The sequence below is a fragment of the Ptychodera flava genome (genome assembly GCF_041260155.1).
Source record: "Ptychodera flava strain L36383 chromosome 23 unlocalized genomic scaffold, AS_Pfla_20210202 Scaffold_24__1_contigs__length_23054250_pilon, whole genome shotgun sequence".
Taxonomy (NCBI): domain Eukaryota; kingdom Metazoa; phylum Hemichordata; class Enteropneusta; family Ptychoderidae; genus Ptychodera; species Ptychodera flava.
In genome coordinates this window covers 10,223,073-10,246,444 of record NW_027248278.1, presented here as the reverse complement: position 1 = coordinate 10,246,444, position 23,372 = coordinate 10,223,073, and the positions used below count along the sequence as shown (strand labels likewise).

The 23,372-nt window shown below is 39.0% G+C and overlaps 2 protein-coding genes across 4 annotated transcripts in view; one reads left to right on the top strand and one right to left on the bottom strand.

The window, feature by feature from the left end:
* Window positions 1-2,466: 2,466 nt before the first annotated feature.
* The window catches only part of LOC139124877 (uncharacterized), a 33,520-nt gene continuing 12,614 nt past the window's right edge, over window positions 2,467-23,372 (top strand). The window contains exon 1 of one of the 3 annotated variants that reach the window (XM_070690979.1): window positions 2,467-2,663. The gene's annotated coding sequence lies outside the window, so the exon portion shown is untranslated. Of the gene's footprint in view, window positions 2,664-20,060; window positions 20,981-23,372 lie in introns of those variants that run through there. The other 2 variants (XM_070690980.1, XM_070690977.1) reach the window with 2 other exon arrangements.
* LOC139124941 (uncharacterized) lies at window positions 7,194-16,514 on the bottom strand. Its single transcript, XM_070691057.1, has 3 exons — window positions 16,222-16,514; window positions 14,546-14,668; window positions 7,194-12,512 (listed from the first exon to the last, which is right to left on the bottom strand). The coding sequence occupies exons 1-3, from the start codon at window positions 16,406-16,408 to the stop codon at window positions 11,137-11,139; spliced, it is 1,686 nt and encodes a 561-aa protein (XP_070547158.1). The 5' UTR covers window positions 16,409-16,514; the 3' UTR covers window positions 7,194-11,136.

The following is a 23,372-nucleotide window of genomic DNA, read 5'->3' as shown; positions in this document are numbered from 1 at the left end:
TGGGGGACAGATATTCGGGTCACAGCCCCTTTCAACTCTCCTCCCATCTACCACTTTTGAAGATTCGTTTTAAAGCTGTTGATATCAGAAAACTTTTCACCACCCTACTTTTTCGAAATTGAACATTTTATTGTTCTCTTCAAAATGGCCGCCATTCCTGTGTTAACTCTAAGGAGGAAAAATGAAATGTTGGATTTTTGAAAAACTAAGCCATTGAAAGTTTTTCTTTCACCAAGAGCTTTAAAATGAACCGCCAAAGAATTGTAGAAATTTGAGAGTCCGACTATTTATATGACAGTCATCGCCATGTACCACGACCGGTCAGAAGTACCTTATACTTTTGCTGAACAAAGAATGAAGTAAAATAACTTAAAAACCTAAGAATTCACTTTCAATCGTAGTATGTAAGGTACAAAAGTGTGTGATGTGTATGATTACGATACAACACTGAAATGAGGTGTGTGCTCGAGTGTATGGTTACTTGAAGGTAGAACGCGCCTCGGGGACAGATATTCGGACTCTCAAACTTTTACAATTCTTTTCTGATCTACCACTTGGGGTTCATTTTAGAGCTCTTGGTGTAAGAAAACTTTTCACCGTCTTAGTTTTTCGGAAATCGAAAATTTTATTTTTCTCCATAGAGTTAACACGGCGACGGCAGGCATTTTGAATTTCAACTCTCGGTAAATCTTGGGTAATTTGTGTCTCTTGTACCAATATTGGCACTTTGACCCTCGATTTTTATTCTTGATTTTGAAAGCGAATTGTCGAAAGATTCCTTGAGGAAAATTTGAGCGAAAGTTTAAATCTTTCACTTTCGAGGCGCATACTACCTTATAGAGGATTAATACCTAATGTGAGACCCTTATTGGAGAACCAATTTTGATTGTCCATTATGTTGATCACATTAATTGGCCACCGTCGTTTAGGATAATAATCAGTGTAGAGTTACGCTGGTCGAGGTAGGTTTTCGTCACGAAGGTAGTAGCGAGAAAGGCTCTGGTGCCGCCATGTTTTGGTCTCAGGGACTGGTCAGTATCTTCAGTCTGGGTGGATCCGTTGGGGTCGCCCTGTTTTTGAATTTGGTGTTGGGGTCAACATGTTTTTGAAAAGGTTCAATAGGAGGTAAGTTATTTTTGAATTAAGACACGGATTCATAATCGCATAAAATGCATCATACCAACCACGAATCGTATCATTCAGTTGCAGCTTTCGGCGTTCCCTTTGGGCGCGTAGCATAACAGAGATATACATCAGAAGTATCAGGATCTTTGCAATGAAGTGTGTTTTGCAAAGAATCATAACAGCCACAAATTAGTTTTCGGGTGCATAACTTCAATATATCAGAGATGTCTGGATGTTTGCATTATTAAAGTCTGTTTTGCAAAGCGTACTTATCATGTTGAAATCTGCAGTTTATATACAAAGCATGACAAAAACCTAATCCTTTCCTATATTCTCTCTGACAACTTATAGTGAGAGACAGTAAACTGCACTAATATTTCACAATGCATTGATGTAGTAACACATTTTACAAAGGGAAATTTACAAAAATTTTTTGTTCTCATTGATGCTGCTAATTTGCTACCTTTGTCAGGTTTTCAAATAAAAGGTGTTTTTATGAGTAAAATGAAGTTAACAAAAGGCAGTTTTGCGCTTTCATGGTTACAACGATAAGAACCTCCCCCTCCTCTCTCGGATACTGTGCACATTAGATTTGACTAAAATTATAAAACTAGCTCTTCAAGGCTTCTCAGGAAATTAAAAACATTTTTCTTCGCTCCTGTCCATGGTTTTGGTAAAGACATGATGCACATTGTTGATACTACTGGTAGTGATAATTTCGAGATCTGTTCAGAAAGACTGCTGAGGCAGTACTGTGACTGCGCATTGAGTTACTGTGCAATGCTGCAGCTGTAACTATATTGACTATATTCAAGTTCTGAGGGTCTTACAACTGCACGAATTTGGCATTAACACTAATCATCATTTAGGATTCGAGTGCAGTTGGGTAATTTTGCAAGTATATAATAATGACAGAAATGTTAAATTTTTATGAACAAAAAACATAATCATAAATTTAATAAATAATAGGGTCTGTACTTCGTGAATTTGGCATTAATACTGATTGTCATTCAGGATTCGACTGCAATAGGATACTTTGATAAGTATTCAATGATGATAGAAAATCAACTTTTTATCAACAATATTCATAATAATAAATTTATTGTTTTTACACTCTTGCTATGACTTATAGCGTCTTATCCCCTTGTGATAGAGGGAGCGTAGCTCAGTGAAGTTTGGTGACGAAAGACAATCACAATCGACAGCCTGAGTGCGCCAGGGCCCGTCCCGTGACTCCGACCCTTGGGTCGCAGAGCGCTGCCGAAAACGCCCTCACACGCTGAATCTCTCAATGTGCTTGCATAGAGTACATACAGACTGACTGGGTGCTCGTCGAGAGTGATGTAAACAAAAGGTCATTGATCATTGGCAGGATGAGATAACAGTCATTGACAGTTACGGTAATATCAAAAAGGCCCTTTTTAATGAAAGCGAAAAACTACTATTTAAAGGACAGTTGATCTTTCATCAGGTTGACTAACAGAACATTCGGTATGGGAAGAAAGAAGAATTGGAAGAGGGCTGCCGCTCTGAAAAAGGTACAGTGTAACGGTTAAATTACAATTGAAGTAATTTGTTGCAAACCTATATCAACAAGATGCAGGTCAATGAGCTACAGCTGATATTTATAGCTTATAATGAGTTCGCTGACCAGCGTATGAAGAAAAAGTAAAAGATTAGGTCGCGTGGATTTTCTCACAGTCGTTCATGGTTAGGTACACGGCAGAGGAGGCCCCTTTGCAGCAGAGAGGCCTTAGCCGTGTACCTACACTGTAGTGACAAGCTACTGTGGGTCTTCATGGTGGAGTTGGACTCGGAGTTGGCAGAGACCCCCACACACGACCGAGGGCAAGTTGGCAATTGGAGAAAACTAGTATATCTGTGCTAAACTGCTTTCTATTCACAAGGATACGTAGTGTCAGAAACAGAGCACTGCAAGTGATGGGCAGTCGCAAAATGAAAAATGGCTGGCCTAATGAAGGATCACAACTGGCAATTTTATCATCATCCAGCTGAAATGGTAATATCCATATTTGCTGTTTATGCATAGGTATCATGAAGTAAAAATAAATGTTTCTATATTGCATCGCAGGGACTGTTTTCAAAAGGATAGATGCTGGACAGTGATAATATATTCATCATCATGATCAGTTGATTTGATGATATGTTTGTATCTTCGATGTGGGATTGATCAGTGCATCAATTAGCTATTCCTGAGAAACTGACACTTTCATGATGTTGAGGGGTCACAGTCAGAAAAAATGTAACAACTATAAGCTCAGTTATTGAACCAATCTTTTTTGAGATTTGGGATTTGGCCGAGCGGTTTTGTCTGTGGCTTCTCCGCTAGGTGACTGAGTGCTGTACGTTCTGAGTTCGAACCCGATAGAAACCACCGTATTTCATAATCTGTTGTTCTGTTTGAGTTTTAATGATAGAAATACAAAATTCCGACTAACTTTTAGCACAGGAAGCTTATAAACATCCAAACGTTCATACTTCCAAGTCAGACTTTTCATTAATAGAACTACAAAATTTCGACGAAATTTTAGCACAGGAAGCGTATAAACATACAAACGTTCATACTTCCAAGTCAGACTTTTAATAATAGAACTACAAAATTTCGACGAAATTTTAGCACAGGAAGCTTATAAACATACAAACATTCATACTTCCAAGTCAGACACAACCACAAGAGTATCTACTATCATACTACACAACCATTTATATTTATTTTTAACTCTTATAGACTACACTATAGTCTATAGAAGCCATTGGGATTGGTATCCATCCAGCATCAGTCTGTCTGTCTGTCTGTCTGTTTGTATGTATGTATGTATGTATATATATACATCCACTCAAATATTTTGAGAACCGCAATATACATACAGACATTGATATTTGTATTATTGTTACCTTTTCCTTTCAATGATAAGGTTGAAAATAAGCAAATTAGCTCCAAAAAGCCATTTTTGGTCAAAAATCTTCTTCTTTATAAATCCTGGTCAGCCAGCTTTTGTGTTTGGTGTACATGTCCCCAAGGATGACTGAGGTCAGTCTCAATAGTTTTGTATCTTTGAGACAATTTTTTAGGCTGCACTTAAAACCAACCCAGGATATATGTACGTTTGAAAACTTTGAACATGTAAATGTAGTCATATTTGGTATCAATTTGTAGTGAAATTTGATCAAGAAAAATCTGAGGTTATTTTGACATACGGTGGACCATCTTTTGCAAGTATTTCAGTGGAGGAAACAAAACACTGATAAGAGAAATGAATGATCCACTGGACTGCCAGATGTCATGATGCACCCTACCGTGAATACAAGGCTCCAGTACATTCATCTTGGTTCCAATAATTGTGTTAACCCTTTCACCACCATGGTTTTTCCCAAATCCATTGTTTTCTATGGTAAAGTTGGACCTGTATATAGGGAACTAGGGGTGAAAGGGTTAACCAAACATACACACAGCTGTCAGGTGATTGATTGATTGCATAAATCATCATAACAACACCGGGCCAGCCAAGTGTAACTCACACATAGGATTAATTAGATGAGCAATTAAGGATATGGAATGTTTTCTTTGAGATACCAAGTCATTCCACTACACAAACAGGATAATCAACAATTACTCAGTAAATTATACAAATTTTAATAAGAGCCACTCACTTTTCAACTTGCCGAAGCTACTCATCAGAAGAATCTCAGATACATTTTCTTGCTACTGTTTTAGGATATACTAGTAATTTCCCAATCATCAAATTAGTTCCTTTTTCCTTTCGTATTTTAAATTATATTTCTCTGAAACAGTTATTGTGGTAGTATTACATGATTGGGTTCACTTTGAAAGACTGTCTTCATTTAATATCCCGCTATTATTTTCTATCATAATTCCCTCAGTTCGTGCTCATAGGCTTTCAATACTTGTTACCTTGTGACCTGTTTTTTTTTTTGCCCAACCTGCCCCATCTACTTTAGCCTAACCCAAAAAACAATTCGGGTAAATAGTTGTGAGGAGGGAGTAGTTGCTCACCCCTTGCAGGGATTATTTCCTTTACAATAACTTTGAAGTTATTTGTTGTCATACCAATTTATTAGCTTACATTTGGTATAAGACACACAAGAACTGATAAGAAATTTGGATCCAGGATAATTCCAGATGTCACAATGAACACCCCCCACCCCCCCACAGTGGAAGGCATTTCACTGTCTGTAACTAACTTAACCCTTTGAGCGCTGCAATTTTTCCCACCAAATCGTAGTGTGCAACTTTTTACCAATTTTGTGAATTTTTCTTTGACTTTTTTGACAATTTTTGACCAAATGAACATCAAATTTTATTGGCTTCAGATTTTTAACCAAAATTTTAGCAAAAATTAGAAAAAAATTGACTGGTGTATATTTTTATATAGGCGAAAAAAATTGATTTTAGCACTCAAAGGGTTAAGTGCTGTTTACATTCGAATGATAGTACTGATAACATTAATTGAAAAATCCCAGTATGGGGGCCAAGTGCAAGGAACAATGCAGAATTAACAGACAAACTACAGAATTTCAAATATAAGAACATGATGAGATACATCTGGATATTACTTACTGACTAAAGTAGGTTTGTTACTTTGTTCCAAAATTTATCCCAGTAGTCGTAAACTTTGATTAGTTTGCTGGGATATCTGAAGCACTGAAATAACAAGTGAGTACTGCTTAAACAATTTCTTTTAAATCTGGTGTGGCAGTGTAAAATATTAGGGTACTCTGATGTTTGAAAATTATTGTGAAGGCATCAATATCATACATTTTCTGGTATTACTTTTCATTTTAAGTTGTGGAATGTACAGATAACAAACAGCACATTCATGTACTTACACTGTGTAAAAACAATTTAGGTCACTCTAGTGTTTTTAATTTTGGTTCTCTCCGATTACTGCTTTGGACAAATTTGTTGATGCTGACCACTACATTTAATCTAAAGAGAAGTACATACAGCATGGTCATTTTGGTCAAAATATTTATTTGTCAGAATTGGTGCATCAAATTGTTGACATGTGGTTTGCCGTGTTTAATATTTGGGTATTCTTATTATGATGTTTGAAAATTATGGTCAAGGTATCAATATCATTTATTTTTTGTCAGTTTTTCTCATTTTTGTTCAACATTATATTCTTAGATAACCAGCCTTGTAATTGGAAATTAGTTAATTTTTAACCGGTAGACATCTCTCCAGACTCATGTGACCCCAGGATGGCTGTTGAAACAGTGAATGTGATACCCCCACTAGTAAGCAGCCTCTATTTCCTGTACGAGGGAGTGCTGGCAGTGCCTGAAACAGCCTACTTCCTATCTCTGTGTTTAACCTTGGTCACCATGTGGTACAGGCCCCATATTCAAAATACAGTGAACTGAGTTCACGCATTTCCTTGAATATTGTTCAACCATATTATGTCGGAAATAATTCAACACCTGGGTCTTCGAACTGCGTTTACTTCAATGTGGTTTTAATTTTAGTTGTTTGAACAAAAGCTCACTGTAAATGAAGTTTTTCCCAACATGTATAATAGCGTTGATTGCGATTTTAGGTTTGTTACTAAATATAGATGCACGCCCCAGACTTCGGACAAAGCTGCCAGAAAGTCTGACAAATTTTGTTGTTGCAGCTTGTAGTCTGAGCCATAAATTCATATGAATAAGTTTAACTTTTAGTAGCCACAGTAACACTAGCAGGTTTTAATTTCGTCATTTATGCAGAACAATGGGGACAAATATTTATTTATGCATATTAATGAAAGAGAACAGTGAGGTCATTTGCGATCAGCGCTATTAATCCTCCCATCTGCTTGTAGTTCTAACATTGGCGTGATCTGTCAAAAAACTACTGTAACTCTATCTACAGGTGCGAGTGTTTAGCAAAGCCAGCAGACTATGCACTCACGACTTGAGTTACACTTAGAGCTATCAAACAGTAAATATGACATTCTGATTGTCTGTCCAAACTATTAAGTTTGATGGGTAAGGTTTTGGAGAAACTTCAGTTCTGAATGTAGAAAAATTGAAGTCAATTATGCATGACTGTGAATATCTATTTTATTTCATTCATTTCCTGGAAAAGATAAATGATCACAAACTGAGAAGTAGACAAGAAAAATCTCTGACTATTGAAATGAGAAAAATAAAAAATTCTCGTTTCTGGAGCTTTCATTTTGCAGAAGAGACATACAGAAAAGTGGGTGGGTAAAGCTATATAATGGTTCTACTCCGGAATAAAAAGGACGCGATGCGTACGCCGTTCTACATACTCAGTACGCCCAAATAATCACGTGATGCCGGTACAAACCAACCCACATGTGTACTGAACGCGTATGGAAATACACGTACGTCTGTGCGCACATGGCTTTGTTTGTACCGTGGTCGATTCGAATTCCGGGTTTGGCTTTATAATTCTATCAATATATATGCCACTTTTACCACTTTTACCAAATGTAGATATGTGTAAATTTGTAGTCAATCAGCAACTTAGCTTGATAATGAACAAATCAGAGTAAGCTTTGCCACTATCATGATGACAAGATCGATTCTTTAACCCCAATCCTACCAGACAGCATCACTTCTCAATCTGCCAATTCAGTAAAAAGCACTATTGAAACTAGTCTTGCCTACTGGACCTTGGGCACTTTGCTATGGCATTGTAGAGTGCGCCACAGCTGTGGGGAGTGTGACGTTAACATCGAATCACACAGCAACAAGCTAACCACAGTTGCTTCACTCCTCCACGTGTCTGTCCCTACATGCGCACTTCATCTCGATTGTTTAAATTGTTTCAGTTAAGCAAACGAAGTCTGGAAATCGAGACTACCGGTATATTTAGGCAAATCTATACATATTTTCACTTACTTGGCATAGTATGTTGTAGTAAGTACATTATGTTAAAATGCAACATATTGGTGGACCCTAACCTCACTGGTTTTTACCAACTTGACTGTGACTTATGAACTTGGCATGATAAGGGTTTATTTATTTATTTATTTATTTACTGGCTGGGAACAACGAGCTTTCTCTCAATAACAGTTCCAGCAAAAGACAAATAGAAGTACCATGCAACATAGCAGAGAAACAAAGACGAAAAAACAGAGCTAAAACAAATAAAACACTATATAAAAATCTGAAAAAATTGCCCATAGTTACAAATAAAAATAAATCAATAATATCAAAATATATTTATTAGGCTAGCATTTTTTTTGTGTTAATTCCCTTGTATATACCTTCTTTATTCAAAACATGTACTACTAACAAATTGACAAAGCGTACATCCATTATGAGTCAACAACTTTAAAAAGCTTGATACAAAGGAAAGAAGTCATCTTCAGGACTTAAATGAACCTGTTCACCCCAATTCCCTGTAAACAGGTCCATTCTCACCATTGATAACATTAGATTTGGGCTAAAACCATGGTAGATAAAGGGTTAACTTGGCAAATCTCAGTCCTTTCTTGAAGGTGACAATGTTATGGATAGGTCTTTATTAGAGTCTGTGTTGTAATTGTTCACACAATGTCACTTTAATTTCAATCCAAAGTAGCATGATTTTTAGTCCATCCCTGTGCACACACCAGTACATGCATATATATGCGATGTGTGTTATTCACATTGTACAGCCCCCAGCTCTGTTATGATATATAAAATAAAAGTTGCTTGTCATGTATATATGAGATGTGTGTTATTTATATTGTACAAACCCCCAGTCCTGTTAATAGATAAAATATGAGTTGTTCACCTTGCCTACCAGGGCTCCCGCTAAGTCACCAAAATGATTAGCCAACTCATTAGCCAAATCAAAAATCTTTTAGCCATTTTGAGTAACTTTTAGCCAGTTTATGATCTCAAGTGTGGCAACAGCTTTCTCGTCATTCAGGAGTCCCTAATTTTACAAATCAAGATGTTTTGTATGATGTTCATGATGGTTTTTACATTAACGAAATATGTGTTTAGTTTTTGCATTTATAATCTGTGTTTTTATGACATTTCAGGGATAGAAATCCTTTCTCATTTTTGGTGGTAAACTTTAAACACCAGAAATAAAATTAGGTAGCAATTGAATTCTAAAGATCTGGTAGCAATTTTAAGTGTATATTACAAGAGGTACAGATTAAATATTTCTGCCACATTCAGTTAGTATTCACAGTATGATAGCTTGTCATAAGTTACAGGCTTCTCATGTGGCAAATTGATGCAGTCTTCCATAACCTAAATGTTTGAGACACACAAGTAAAACAATTTTCCATACAGAAGACAGCATTTATGGTATAGCACAATGGCAGTGTAGATACGATTATTGTGGTATTTAAGGGCCCGGTTTTACTTGTATATCATAGTGTGATCAAGCAGGCTGAAATAGCATCTTGAGTATAAGTACTTTTCTTGAGACAAAAAGGGCTGGGCGAAACACAACTCTTGTAAAACAAGACACAACGATATATGTTCATTTAAATTACTCACTGTTTGAGGGCATTCATTGTTTTAATGATTATGATAATGTTTTAGCCCAGATATATTTTCATTTGATATTTTGATATCATCAAGAAATGTCTGGTGATGTTCACTTCTAGATTATTAAACTGGTGGAATCTACAAAAATATTACAATCATTCAGAATCATATAATTTCTTGTATAAGTTATAGCAGTTTGAAAGTAGGCCGAATGGGAGTCAATAAGCTGAATGTCAAAGGCAGCAAAATTACCTTTCACCTATTGGACCATCCTAGGTGGTTTCTTGTGAACCATAATTGTGTAATCAGGGGGTCTTCATGCATAACATCACATGATGAGATGATCTAGACTTGACCTTTCAGAAAACCTCAGTTTTTCTCCTTTTCTTTTGTATTATTACTCCGTTTGTGAAAGTTTTCTTTGAAATTATGGTTTTTACTATCAAACTGAGTAGTTGCAGGCCAAATTTTGATACAGCAACGTAGTAGGTAAAACTTTTGATAGACTCAAGGACGACCCAGGACTCACAGAGGCAAAGCAGGCCTCAGTGTATTCATGGACATTACGTTCATAATGTATTGTAGTATCGAACAGCAACAGTGTTTGTTTTACGTACCAGGGAATTTGTAACTTTGTAGAAAGGAGATTAAACTGTTTCAATACATTGCAACTTTGTAGGAAGGAGGGTAAACTGTTTCAACATCTTACAACATTTTTATAGGTGTAGTTTTCTGTTGAGGAGGTCTAAGAATTCAATAGCCACTACATTAGCCAAACAGGAATTTATGTAGCCATTTTTAACTTTCTTTCGCATTTGGCGAATTGGCGAATAGGTAGTGGGAGCCCTGACTACACGTCTCTACATAATGCAACAGATAAAAGCAAATCACAACAGATATTATTTCTGTAAGTTGAGTTTCATTCACTCTATGTACTTGGAGTGTTTTATGCTTCACACGTTCAGGCCATAGAACCAGTGTTTACCGTGTTTGGATTTGGATGTATTGAATAACGAGTGTTGATTTCACACACAAACTGAACTTTGAACACTCATAGACCCTCGAGGGTCTATCGAACACTGAACTAGCACGCTTTTCAATATGTTATGAACTGAATTCAGGAAAATGTCAGTGTTTTGAACACAATTCACTGCCTCTGACCGTAGAAGTACATTCAGGTTTGCTAAAAACTTCTCATCCACTTTTATGACCAGACAGTTTTGTAAAGATTTTGGCATGGCCAATAAGCAATTTTAACACACCTCCAAAATCTGTGTCTTGATTGGTCAATTTAGAGTCACGAGGTGCAGTAACCATGGGCAATCAGTAATTTTAACACATCGCATTCAAAATCTCTGTCATGATTCGTCAACTTTGATACAGTCACAAAGTACGCATCATCTTGGCGCTGATACATGCCAGTTACCTCCGGCCTTGTGAAATGAAGTCTTTTCATGGATGACTCATTGAACCCAAGAAAACAAAAATATGCCAAAACCCACATCACCAGTCAACATGCGTATACTGTCATTCAGGAGCCTGAACACAATTTATCGATTGTTTTGCATGATTATCAAGCTGAACTTTGTGCCTAAAACAAAGTCCGCATCTTACACATTTAAAAGGTTTTTCGCCTGTATGAATTCTCATGTGTCCTTCCAAACTCTTCTCGAGTAGAAACTTCTTGCTGCACAGCTCACACTTGAAATGCTTTCTGTTTGTGTGGATCAGCATGTGGCTCTGCATATCTCTCTGGGTGCGGAACCTCTTCCCACAATCCGTGCAAGTGAATGGCTTATCGGATGAGTGGCGTTTGAGATGCGAGTTCAGTATCTGCTTCTGACTGAATTTCATTCCGCACAGCTGGCAGTGGTACGGCTTCACACCGGTGTGCGTCCTCATGTGTACCGCCCGGTAAGTGCTCCTCGCGAACGCCCGGCCGCAAACTTCACAAAGGTAAGGCTTCTCACCTGTATGGACACGCATGTGCTCTGTGAGGTGTACGAGTCGTTTGTAAGACATATCGCACCTGGTACATTCGTACGGCCTGTCCACGTTGTGGATCACAATGTGTCGATTGAAGCTGACTCTGGTCTTAAAAGTTCGGCGACAAAATGGGCAGTGAAGTAGTCCATTTATGAGTTTAGGTTCTCTGAGCTTGCCTCTCTTTGGAGCACTCACAGTTGCATCGCGGCCCGTTACTCCAGCCTCATGAGATGAACTTGATGTCTCTGCACTACCCGTCGTGTTTGAAGTTTTCAGGGCCCTGTCCTCCTGCAACTGGCCAATCCGATTGGCAGAGGAAAGACCGTGCGCACGAATATTTCCTGAATGTCCGTGTGCGTGTTGCGGTTGGTTCATTAACACATCAATGACAGTTTCCATACCTTGCTCACTGACAGCAGGTTCTCTGCCATGAGCAAGTACGCCTGGTTCAACACCTTGCCCATCAACACCCAAGGTATCAGCACTGACGTCTGGGTTCTGCTGGTGTCGGACTGCAGAAGTTACCACCTGAAAATTGCTTGACTCATTTCCAACTGTTGTTTCCCCACTCTCTGCCGTGTCATCTTCATATGCATGGTACAGCTCACCAACTTCTATCTCATCGTTCTCAATCTTCACATGAACTTGAGGAAGATAAGTTTCTTCTTGGGGTTTCCGACTTAGATCACTTGTACCAAAGTTGGTATCCTCTGCTTCATGTCCCCCTTGTGCATCAGCCTGGCGGGACATACTCCGCATTCGTGGATTCTGTGGAAGATTTTCTGTGACAGCTTCCAGTGTAGATCCTCTGATATTTCTGTGAGACTCTCGTTGGTCATCACCAAATAGTTTCGTTGTGGTCACTTGCATTTCAATGACACCACAGTCGCACAGAAAGTTGACAATGTTTGCTTTTTCTGTCCAGAAAAGAAATGGGAAAAAAATAGAGACTTAATAACAGCTACAAAGTATCTGTACAAAGCATGATAAGCTTCACAGTTAAAGGTATACTGTCACCTGTTCCAATTTTGCCACATTTACCATGGAAAGAGAAAATCTCACCAATCACAGATTTTAAGCGGATGACCGCTTTTTAAAAAGAGCACCCTCGCATGGGCATATTGAATACCAAGGAACGCCCCTTTCACCATGTAACGGCATATTTAGATTACAGGTGACTGTATACCTTTAAAATACTGTACTTCTACAATATACACGAATCATGTGAATGGTACTATTTTTTTATGAAGATGTTTATGAAAAATGGAACATAGTAGCAGAATCTGACTCTTCACTATGGTGAGCAGAGTGACTTTAAGGCTTGTTTTTTGACTTAGATGTGGTGTAGGCACATCAGGGTACATTGCAGCGGTCGTGCATCTAAAGCTATTATGTATCACAAATCAAAATAGTCTGAAAACACTTTGTTGTCAAAGACAGTTTAAGGTAGAATGTGCCTCGGGGACAGATATTTGGACTCTCAAACTTTTACAATTCTTTTCTGATCTACCACTTGTAGGGGCTCATTTTGAAGCCCTTTGAATAAGAAAAACTTTTATTGTCTTAGTTATTTTGGAAATCAAAAATTTATTTTTCTCCATAGAGTTAATACAGGGATAACGGTCATTTTGAATTCTAAATATCCGTACATGTTGGGTACATTTGTTTCTCTTGTACCAAAATTTGTGTGGTGACCCACAATTTTTGTTTTTGATTTTGAAAGTGAGTGGTTGAAAGGTTCCTTGAGTAAAGTTTGAGCAAAAGTTTAAATCTTTCACTTTTGAGGCGTATACTACCTTAAAACAACATAACTTCTGACAAATGACACTCAAGCCAGTAAAGAGAGTACAAATTGTGAGCATATTGTACGCATCACAGCAGCTTTACATGTGCTGTGATGAACTGTATTTCTGTAAGGGTCAGCATTCATGTATGAGAAGCAGTGTTTTTGCTAAGGTTGGGGAATATTTGTGAATGATTGGGAACACGGTAACATTTCTGCTATCCCTAATCTGATTGCATTGATATACCAAGGGGGAAACCCAGTACAATGACTGTGAAATCCTGGTAATAGTTACCTGTTTATCGCCCTTAGCAAGAACACTGAGAAATCTTAGTTTTTGACACTATGAATGCTGGGTTTGTAAGTGTAGAGGATATATTGATCTTAATCAGCATTTCAACACATGTGCCAAGACTCTGAAATACTATATATTATGTGTCTATCTGCAAAAGTGCATTTTATTTTCAAACAACAGAACTAGAGGTCTGCTATTGTGTACCTACACATCTAACACATTGAGGCATGACAGAAGTGACTCTGCTTTTACGACCAGTGTACCGTAGGTCATAATTTGAATGAGAAATCATGACAGTGATTGGGCAATCAAGACTGGTGATTGGCCAATCATGGTCTTTGTCATACTATTTGAGCAAAATCTGTAGAAAGTGGTGTAAGACTCAGTGTTTTTGCTAACATTGGGGAATATTGGTAAACGATTTGGGAACCCTGGAAATGTTGCTGCTGTCCCCTTTATATCTAATTGCATGATATACTCAGGTGAACCCCAGTAAAATGACTGGAGAACCCCCATACGGTAACATTTACCTGCTTACCCACTGCTGTGTGGCTTTTACATGATTTGTAAACTGTTTTGTGTGATTGTTTTTGGTAGCGTTCTGTGTCCATGTACTTTTTGTATATTTTTGATATTGCCTTTGAGCCACTTTTTAATTGCCCATGTTTGGGATAAATAAAGTTCTATGGAATTGAATTGAATTTACCGCCTTAGTAAAAACACTGACGAATAAACTTGGGCGGAAAGGTAAGAACTACAGCAATCAATTTCAGATTTATTTATGAAAGAGTGTCACTGTGCAATGTTAGAATGTAGAATCCTATATAACAACTGATGGAATATAAAAACCTTATGACAGGGGAGGGGCATACCTTTGTCTGATAGGGTATTGTGAGTTAGGCGATGAAACATTTCATTGGTGACTTTGACAAAGCAGTCCCAAAGCTGTGTGACTTTGTTGGCTCTTCTGGCTTCCTCCCACAGGTAGCAGTAATCTGAAAGTAACAAATGATGACACAATTAAGTAAGCATTGATTCAATTATGACTTTGTTGGCTCTTCTGGCTTCCTCCCACAGGTAGCAGTAATCTGAAAGTAACAATGATGACACTAAGCACTGATTCAATTATGACTTTGTTGGCTCTTCTGACTTCCTCCCATAGGTAGCAGTAATCTAAAAGTAACAATGATGACACAATTAAGCATTGATTCAATTATGACTTTGGCTCTTCTGGCTTCCTCCCACTGGTAGCAGTAACACAATCAGCTTCAATTGTGACAGTGACTACACTGTTGGCTGTTCTAACTTCCTCAGACAGATCAACATATTATGCTTAATTAAAATGCATGAAAAGGTTGATGACCTTAGAGTCAAATTGATCAGGAAAAATGGACTTGGATCAAATTTTTTTGCCTGATTATGTAGCTGCCAAAATCCGGCAAGAATCTGGTGCTGATAATAGCCCTAGCATCTGCAATATAGGCTATTCATAAGAAGGGGATTGAAATGACTCGTTATTTGCATGTAAAATCAACTAAACAATGATTGTAAGACAATTTGAATATTGATGCTACATTTCATTATTTTATGACATGACGTAGACTGGCCCCCAGTCACATGGCTTTTCCTGGCTGCAGTTATTGGCTGACCAAGGTGTTCACCCTGAGTGCCTGTGTACCATCTATCGTGAGAGTCTGCTCATGAGGTTCATTCCTACAATTTATTCTGTTTTGATATTCATATGCCCACAGATTTGCGGCAAGTCTAGTTATGAAGTACAATGCTTATCTGTTGGATATAGCTTTGACCATATTTGATTGCATGGTTTCATACTAAATCTACCAGCTGATAACAGCAGACATTATTATCTCGATATAATCGCCTTTGGTCTTTTAGCTTTCCTCAATAAGGTGTAAAAATATTCAACTCCTTTCAGCACGCCAATACACCCTAACAGGGCCCCTCTGTAGCTAGGTCACCAGTTATAAAATTTCCTCATAATTAAATAATGCTGCCAGTGGTACCATGCTGTTGTGAATGACTTTGTATTAAAGAGTTGCCTGTGATAAATATGCACACAGTTTTTACTTTAACACCAACAATTGTCATCACTTCGGAGCCATTATAGTTGGTGGCAAAAATGTTTACAGTAATACGAGCGTTTTGATGACATGATACAAAATATTACGTCTACTCCCATCGACCAAATATTTGTGTGATCAAATTCAAAGAGGCAATGGAATAAATTGTGGTTGAAGTGTGTTTACTCTTTAAGCGTTGACGTCACAAAATTACATAACGTTGGGACAATATTCATATCCTAAATTAGAACCATTATTTAGTTAATTTTACATGCAAATTACATTGAGATAATTAATGCGGACGAGATTATGATAATTAATAGAATGCATCCGCAAAACAAAACTAACGCTATGGAATTTTGCAAAATCATGCGAAATAGCGTGGAGATTTCAACCGTCATCGGTGGCATTAAGGTCAGAATTACCTCGCATTATCGCGAAAAAACAAACAAAAGAAGACTTCAAACCTTTTGGCGATAGCGTCGGCTGGCTCTCCTTGCTCGAGGTCGGTAGTCCAGATCCCGGAAGTGAACGTTGTTGGTTAGCAGACGAATCCACTGTGCAAGTTTGTCGGTGCGCAGATTCTAATTCGCCCTTGAAGACAATGTTGACTGTCTTCCGAAATGACAGACTGATATCTGAAGCGAAACTCATGATAACAATCCCGCGGAGTTTTGCGAGGAGAGGACTGAAAACGTAACAAAACACCAGTCTTGGTCAGAAAGCTGTACCTCGCTTGCGTGTGACCTGCGCAGAGACAGTACCGCAAAGCGTTGTGGGTGATGTTACAGTTATCATGTAGGCATGGGGGCGCTGTTCAACACGGACATCAACCTGTGACCTGTCAAGCATCGGACAGTCTCGTATTTGTTTCTCTTGGTGATGGGAAAAATAATATTGCGGTCCGTTTGAAACAAATTTTATTTGAATACAAATCTGTCAAAGAATTGGAGGAAAAAATGTAGCGATTCGAACTCTTCGTTGGAGAACAAAACCTGAACAGTAGCATTGATATAGAGAAATATGTTAGCCGGAATTGGACCACCGCACCGGCACCATCTCGAATAAAGATAAATCGTATTGAACTATGCGCCATTCTATATTTACATGATGAGAGAAGAGACAAAATTACAAATATATATATATATATATATATATATATATATATATATATATATATATATATTTGTGTGTGTTAATGCAATGTTACGGCTAAATTGATAACTATTATCCTTTTACCAGTTTTGAAAGACTTTGAAGGCCATACTGTAATCATGCATCCCTGTGCACAACTATATTAAAACCCTATTTCTAAGGGTATTTGCTACTGTCGTACGCATTGCACTTGTTTATTTATGTAAGGATAAAGCAACGATTGAAATTCCATATTTGTGTTAACGATGTGCATTATTAATAACATAAACAATTTTTACACACATTTTATGACTAATATCGCCTACTGGTCCTTTGCGTAAACACGATGCAGCTGTTGAGATGTAAATTTGGGCATAGACCCTCGAGAAAAAACGTTTTTCTCGAGGGTGTATGATTTTGGCAGTCTCCTTATCTACCGATCTAACGTAACGGTCGAAGTTTTACGTAATCACAGTCCAGACTGTAATGTAATATTGAAGACACAAGTGCACGGTGACTTGCAGTGATCTGGAAACGCAACTATGCAAGCCCCACCGACCAATCCGTCGAAACCCCTGGGCACTCTGTGCATCATTTGTGCAGAGTACGGCACGAAAAGATACCAAGTGATGTCGAAGCGGTCACAGAAAGCAGACCTGCGTCAGAAGATGAATCGGGTAATGCCGTTTGTGATGTGTGCACCTCTCCATCAGGCAACCCTCTGTGTCGGCAATGTCACGATCTGTTGATCGGTGCGTGGAAGAAAACTAAACGATTGGAGGCTAGATTTGCTGCCGGTGAAGTGATCAGAGCTCGTTTTAAACGATTTTTGCCCGAACCTTCCCTGTCTGGGGCTTCGGCGACAGCAACACCCCAAGGGAGTATGAGAATCCAAACGAGCAGCATGAGGCCGTTTTCTGACCGTACGGCTACGTCTACCAGACGATTACGTAAAATTCTACCAAAGATCTCTCCACCGGCTCCACCGGAAAGCAGTAACAGTACGTCGGGCAGTACTTCCAGCACGAATCCCCCGGACAGTGGGACATCGGTAAGGACGGGCATTCTTTCGAAACCCCAAAACGTTAGACAATCAGAAAATACACTGGTGTAAGAAGTGATGGAGTGTTATGCTTTATTTGGCTATATAGTTATAGGTAATGAAATATTTACTTTGTAATCATGCACATCCCTCTGTTATCTCGTAGATCATGTAGAGAATTCGAAGGTTACGTTAGCCTATCTCGATATCGTGGTCCAATGGCAGCCAAAACTTGAAAATGTGGGTGGAGTTTTTATCGCCAATCAAATACATCCGGGGAATGAAATTGAACCCCCCCCCAAAAAAAAACAAACCCACAAACAAACAACAACAAATGTTAACTGTCTAAGTCGAGCCACCATGTCAGCGGCTTTAGACGTATTAACTAAGCCTAGAATCCTATTCGCCCGCTTGCCTCCGTACCTCCGAGTGGGTCGGAGCTGAGGTACAGAGGCAAGCGAACGAAAAAGGATTCTTGGCTAAGCCTGCTAGGAGGGGCTGTGAGTGTGAAACAGTTGCACTGAGCTGAGTCTGTTGTGAAGCTTGGCGGCCTTTTCTGTTCACAGCTCGTTTTTACATACTTTGTACCAATGATTTTGACGATGAGATACAGCTGGATATTGATACACTACCTAATTAGGTTTGTCAGTTTGCTCTCCAATTTACCCTTTTAGTGGTCAACTTTTACAACTTTGCGCCAACATCAGACAGACTAAAACAGCATCAGGTGACGCAGCAAGATGTCTGTAAACTAATTTACTATGTAGTACGTTTATATCTTTACAGCAGCTATCAGTTTCAATGGTGACACACACAGAGACTGGTTGCCAAGTTTTACAAGCAGTTCAAATTCACGGAGAGGTGGTAAAAGAACGACGTTACTGCAAATTTAGACTCGGAGGACAGTGTTCTTTGTAGTTGAATATCAATAAAGTTCATGACTTCAAACAAAATCTAAAACTAACAGGTTGACACAAATCGATCAGAATCAGAACGTTTGAGTAGCGATAGCAATGTCTGGAAGTCAGGGCTTTGAGTCAGCAACTTTCTAGTCTAATAAAACTCAGACAACGAGATTTTCTGGTATTGCCCGTTGAGTGGAATTCCCGGAAACATGGAAAATGGAACATGGAAAATGGAAAATGGAAAATTAGACAGATTTGACAGATTAGACACTAAAAACTTACTATGCGCTATACCAATGTGTACTACATCGTGTAAACTACACGAAAAAAAATCGGTTTTGTTTTCAAGTCCGTTTTGACTTCCTGACAAGCGTCTTGTGGAACTTTGGATGGGGGCGCGCTACTTTCGGGTTCTTGGGGCGCTATGCGAGAGTCCTGACCATCGCTGATCACTGCGACAAACGCGCCCACTGTTTTAATACTCTCTTTCTAAATTCTGTCCATGGTTTACTGTAACATCGTTGATCAAACTAGCTACAAATACTTAGTTAAACCATAGGGGATAGCCTATGTGTCCGTCCCTAGGGGTGGGTAGGTGTTTTGTTGTATTGCTGAAGATTCATATGCTTCTGTACACTCGTCTATGGGGCGAATAGTCCCAGAGCTGAATAGCCCACGAGGGACTGTGGTGTGTGGACGCATACGACTACACTATGTTCTGGTAAAGAGTCGCGCACGACGGTCGGTGATATGTGCAACCCCTTTTCGATAGAATGTAGTGTTGGGAGACGGGTTTGTTTTGGGGTCGAATCGAGGAAGGCGAAAATATCAAACGCAAACAGCTGATTTTAATTAAATTGCGCAGTGGGTATCTTTCGCACGCGCCCTCTGAAGTAAGGCACGGTTCTTATCTTTCCATGCCGTCAGTAAGAGGTGAACACTCAAATGACTATGATTGGACCGAGGGATTGTGTTTATCAACAAAATTTCCTGTTATCAGACTATACAACTGAGTGAACTAGATATTATTTTGTTGTAGTTCTAGTGGTGACGAATTCTCTGAAGTCCACAGAGAGAGAGAGAGAGAGAGAGAGAGAGAGAGAGAGAGAGAGAGAGAGAGATTTGACCATGTAAAAATCGTCAATTTTCTACCCCTCCTTGGCCTTGGATGGAAAAGACAGACAGACAGACAGATATTTGACCATGTAAAAATAAATCCACAAGAAAAATAATGCCCGGGCCTCGTAAATTTTCCACCCCTCCGTGGATATCAAATGGTTCATCCCTGAGAAAGTCAAAGATGGCGGCCGCCCCTGTTGACTGGTGCATGTGGGCGCCTTAATCCCCGCGCGCCTCACACGTACTCTGAGCTACTGGGAGTTGAGATCGCTATTTACGGTCTGTAAGTTGGGTATAGCGAATGTGTTACCAAATTACGATGATTTTCCATGTTCCATTTTCCATTTTCCATGTTTCCGGGAATTCCACTCAACGGGTATTGCCAGCCATGGTGGGGCTTTGTATACATACGCTGACACGTAATTAGCAGCTATACAGTTTCACTGGCGTAATGATCTGTACATTTGTACAAACAGACGTTGAACCAGACAAAAACGCAACATGGATGGCCGGACGACACCAGCTGAAGTGAGAGAGAAGATTGTTCAGTTGTATTTAAACGGTCTGTCATTTTCAGAAATTGGTAAACGTGGTGGTATTTCAAAGCAAACGGCCTACAACATTGTTTTGCGGTACTTGAAAACTGGCAGTTTCCTGCCAGGCAAATCATCTGGAACATCGGTAAAAAAACTGACTGCAAATGTTCTGGAGCATATTGAATACTACAAAAGTGTAAAACCAAGCATTTATAGGCATGAGATACGGCAGAATTTACTGGTTCATGGGGTATGTACCGAAGAAACCCTTCCCTCCGTCTCCTCAATTTCAAAGGCGCTTAACAAACACCTCCTGATGTCAAGGAAGAAAATATCCCAGTTACCTGCTGAGGCTTGCACTGAACAAAATCTCGAAAGGCAGCTTGATATTGTTGAAGAAATTTCAAACTACCGACCTGAACAACTACACTGGTTTGACGAAGCCGCCGTTGTTCGTACCGAAGGTAATCGTCGATATGGCCACTCTGAGGTCGGTACACCTTAAATATAATATATTAAATATAACCCATTCAGGTCGTCTACTTCAAGTAAAATTTGAAAAATAAGTACACGTCCCACTGCACAATTTACTACTTTTTTAGTCCCCACGGACACCGTCCGGGGGGACTTATAGGTTTGGTCATGTCCGTGCGTGCGTGCGTCCGTCCGTGCGTGCGTGCGTCCGTCCGTTCACGCAGATATCTCTGAGATGCCTGGAGCGATTTCATTCAAACTTGATAGAAGGATTACTTCATATGGCATACAGATGCACGTCAATTTGTTTTGTGATACGATCCAATATGGCCGCCAGGCGGCCATTTTATTACGATTTTTTAATGTACAGAGCCATAACTCAGGCATGTTCCAACCGATTTTATTCAAAGTTGGTACAAGGACATTGACCAATGTCATACAGATGCACGTCAATTTGTTTTGTGATACGATCCAATATGGCCGCCAGGCGGCCATTTTATTACGATTTTTTCATGTACAGAGCCATTACTCAGGCATGTTTCGACGGATTTTATTCAGAGTTGGTACAAGGACATTGACCAATGTCATAGATATGCACATCAATTTGTTTTGTGATACGATCCAATATGGCCGCCAGGCGGCCATTTTATTACGATTTTTTTCATGTACAGAGCCATTACTCAGGCATGTTTTGACCGATTTTATTCAGAGTTGGTACAAGGACATTGACCAATGTCATAGATATGCACATCAATTTGTTTTGTGATACGATTCAATATGGCCGCCAGGTGGCCATTTTATTACGATTTTTTCATGTACAGAGCCATAACTCAGGCACGTTTCAACCGATTTTATTCAAAGTTGGTACAAGCTTATTGACAAATGTCATAGCTGTGCACGGCAATTTGTTTTGTGATACGATCCAATATGGCCGCTGTGCGGCCATTTTATTACGATTTTTCATGTACAGAGCCATAACTCAGGCATATCTCAACTGATTTTATTCAAAGTTGGTACAAGGACATTGACCTATGTCATACATATGCACGTCAATCTGTTTTGTGATACGATCCAATATGGCCGCCAGGCGGCCATTTTATTACGATTTTTTCATGTACAGAGCCATTTCTCAGGCATATCCGCATGTTTTGACCAATTTTATTCAAAGTTGGTACAAGGACATCGACCAATGTCATAGCTATGCACATCAATTTGTTTTGTGATGCGATCCAATATGGCCGCTGTGCGACCATTTTGTTACGATTTTTTTCATGTCCTGAACCATAACTCAGACATGTATCAAGCAGATTCATTCAAAGTATTTTTATCACAGACCTAATGAAGAGGACTCTATCCTCTTTGAGGACCTGTAATCAAAGTACCGATTAACAAGTGGGGACTGTGTCATCAACGATGACTTGTTGTGTGATCCATTTTGTACTACTTTTAGATTTTGGTTAGATTTGAGTTGAAGAGAAATGTTTTATAGTTTTGAATTATTTCTTCGTTCGACAAAACACTTGTCTGAGTTTTTTTAGACTAGAAAGTTGCTGACCCAAAGCCCTTAGGTTGTTAGTTTTATATTTTTTTTTCTGTTAAATGAAAACGTCGGATAAACTAGAAATGAGAAACACTCTTACAATGTTGCAAGGTTTTTATCGCTACAATCTTGTCAATATAGAAAACTGTTGTCTGAGTTTTTTTAGGCTAGAAAGTTAATTTTTGTTCCCATTTGGCAACCCAACTGAAATTTGGGCCGACGCAAAATAATTGTCCTTTTGGGATTAAATTCGGTCCGTGTCCACACTTACCGGTACCAGAATTAGGGCCGACGTAACTTTACCTTCCTTTGTGACCTCTGACCTGTCAAAGTTCAAAATGATGCATTTGAATAATGGCACGCTGTTTCTACTGTTCATGATTTTCCTGCGTTTTTACGCACAAGAAGGGCAAATATGACTACCACTCACCCTTTTAATCATCGGAGAGATCTTCACTATTTATTGGATGAGCATATGGTATATATAAGACCGCGGTGGAGAAATAACCAGTGCGCGGCATTTTTGACATGCCTCTTTTAATAGTCTATTACGTGCACTGTGGAATCGAATGACATGGTCTCGTTTGCGGAACAAAGGTTGGTGGGAAGTTCTGCGTACATGGGATGATATTGAAATGTAAAGACTGGATTGAAAACTTTCGATAGGTGTAAACTTTAGTTTCAAACGTCGTTTGTTTTGTGCGAATAGGGTGACTAGTTCAACTTCGATCCATGGCGGAGGCCTGGTCAACAGAGTCCCGAAATCCCTTATAAAACAATAATCCTTGGAAGGTGCAGAGCATGCTCTGTCAAAAATAGAAGTTATGCATAACTTCTATCTTTGAGTTTTTAACATTTTACTAGTACC

Bases quoted from the DNA above. Each gene is read 5' to 3' on its own strand.
- LOC139124941 (XM_070691057.1), bottom strand. From the start codon at position 16,408: ATGAGTTTCGCTTCAGATATCAGTCTGTCATTTCGGAAGACAGTCAAC. The intron at 14,669-16,221 runs GTTTGAAGTCTT...TGTTACTTTCAG, and splicing joins GCCGACGCTATCGCCAAAAG to ATTACTGCTACCTGTGGGAG. The intron at 12,513-14,545 runs GTATGCCCCTCC...TTTTCTGGACAG, and splicing joins CAATACCCTATCAGACAAAG to AAAAAGCAAACATTGTCAAC.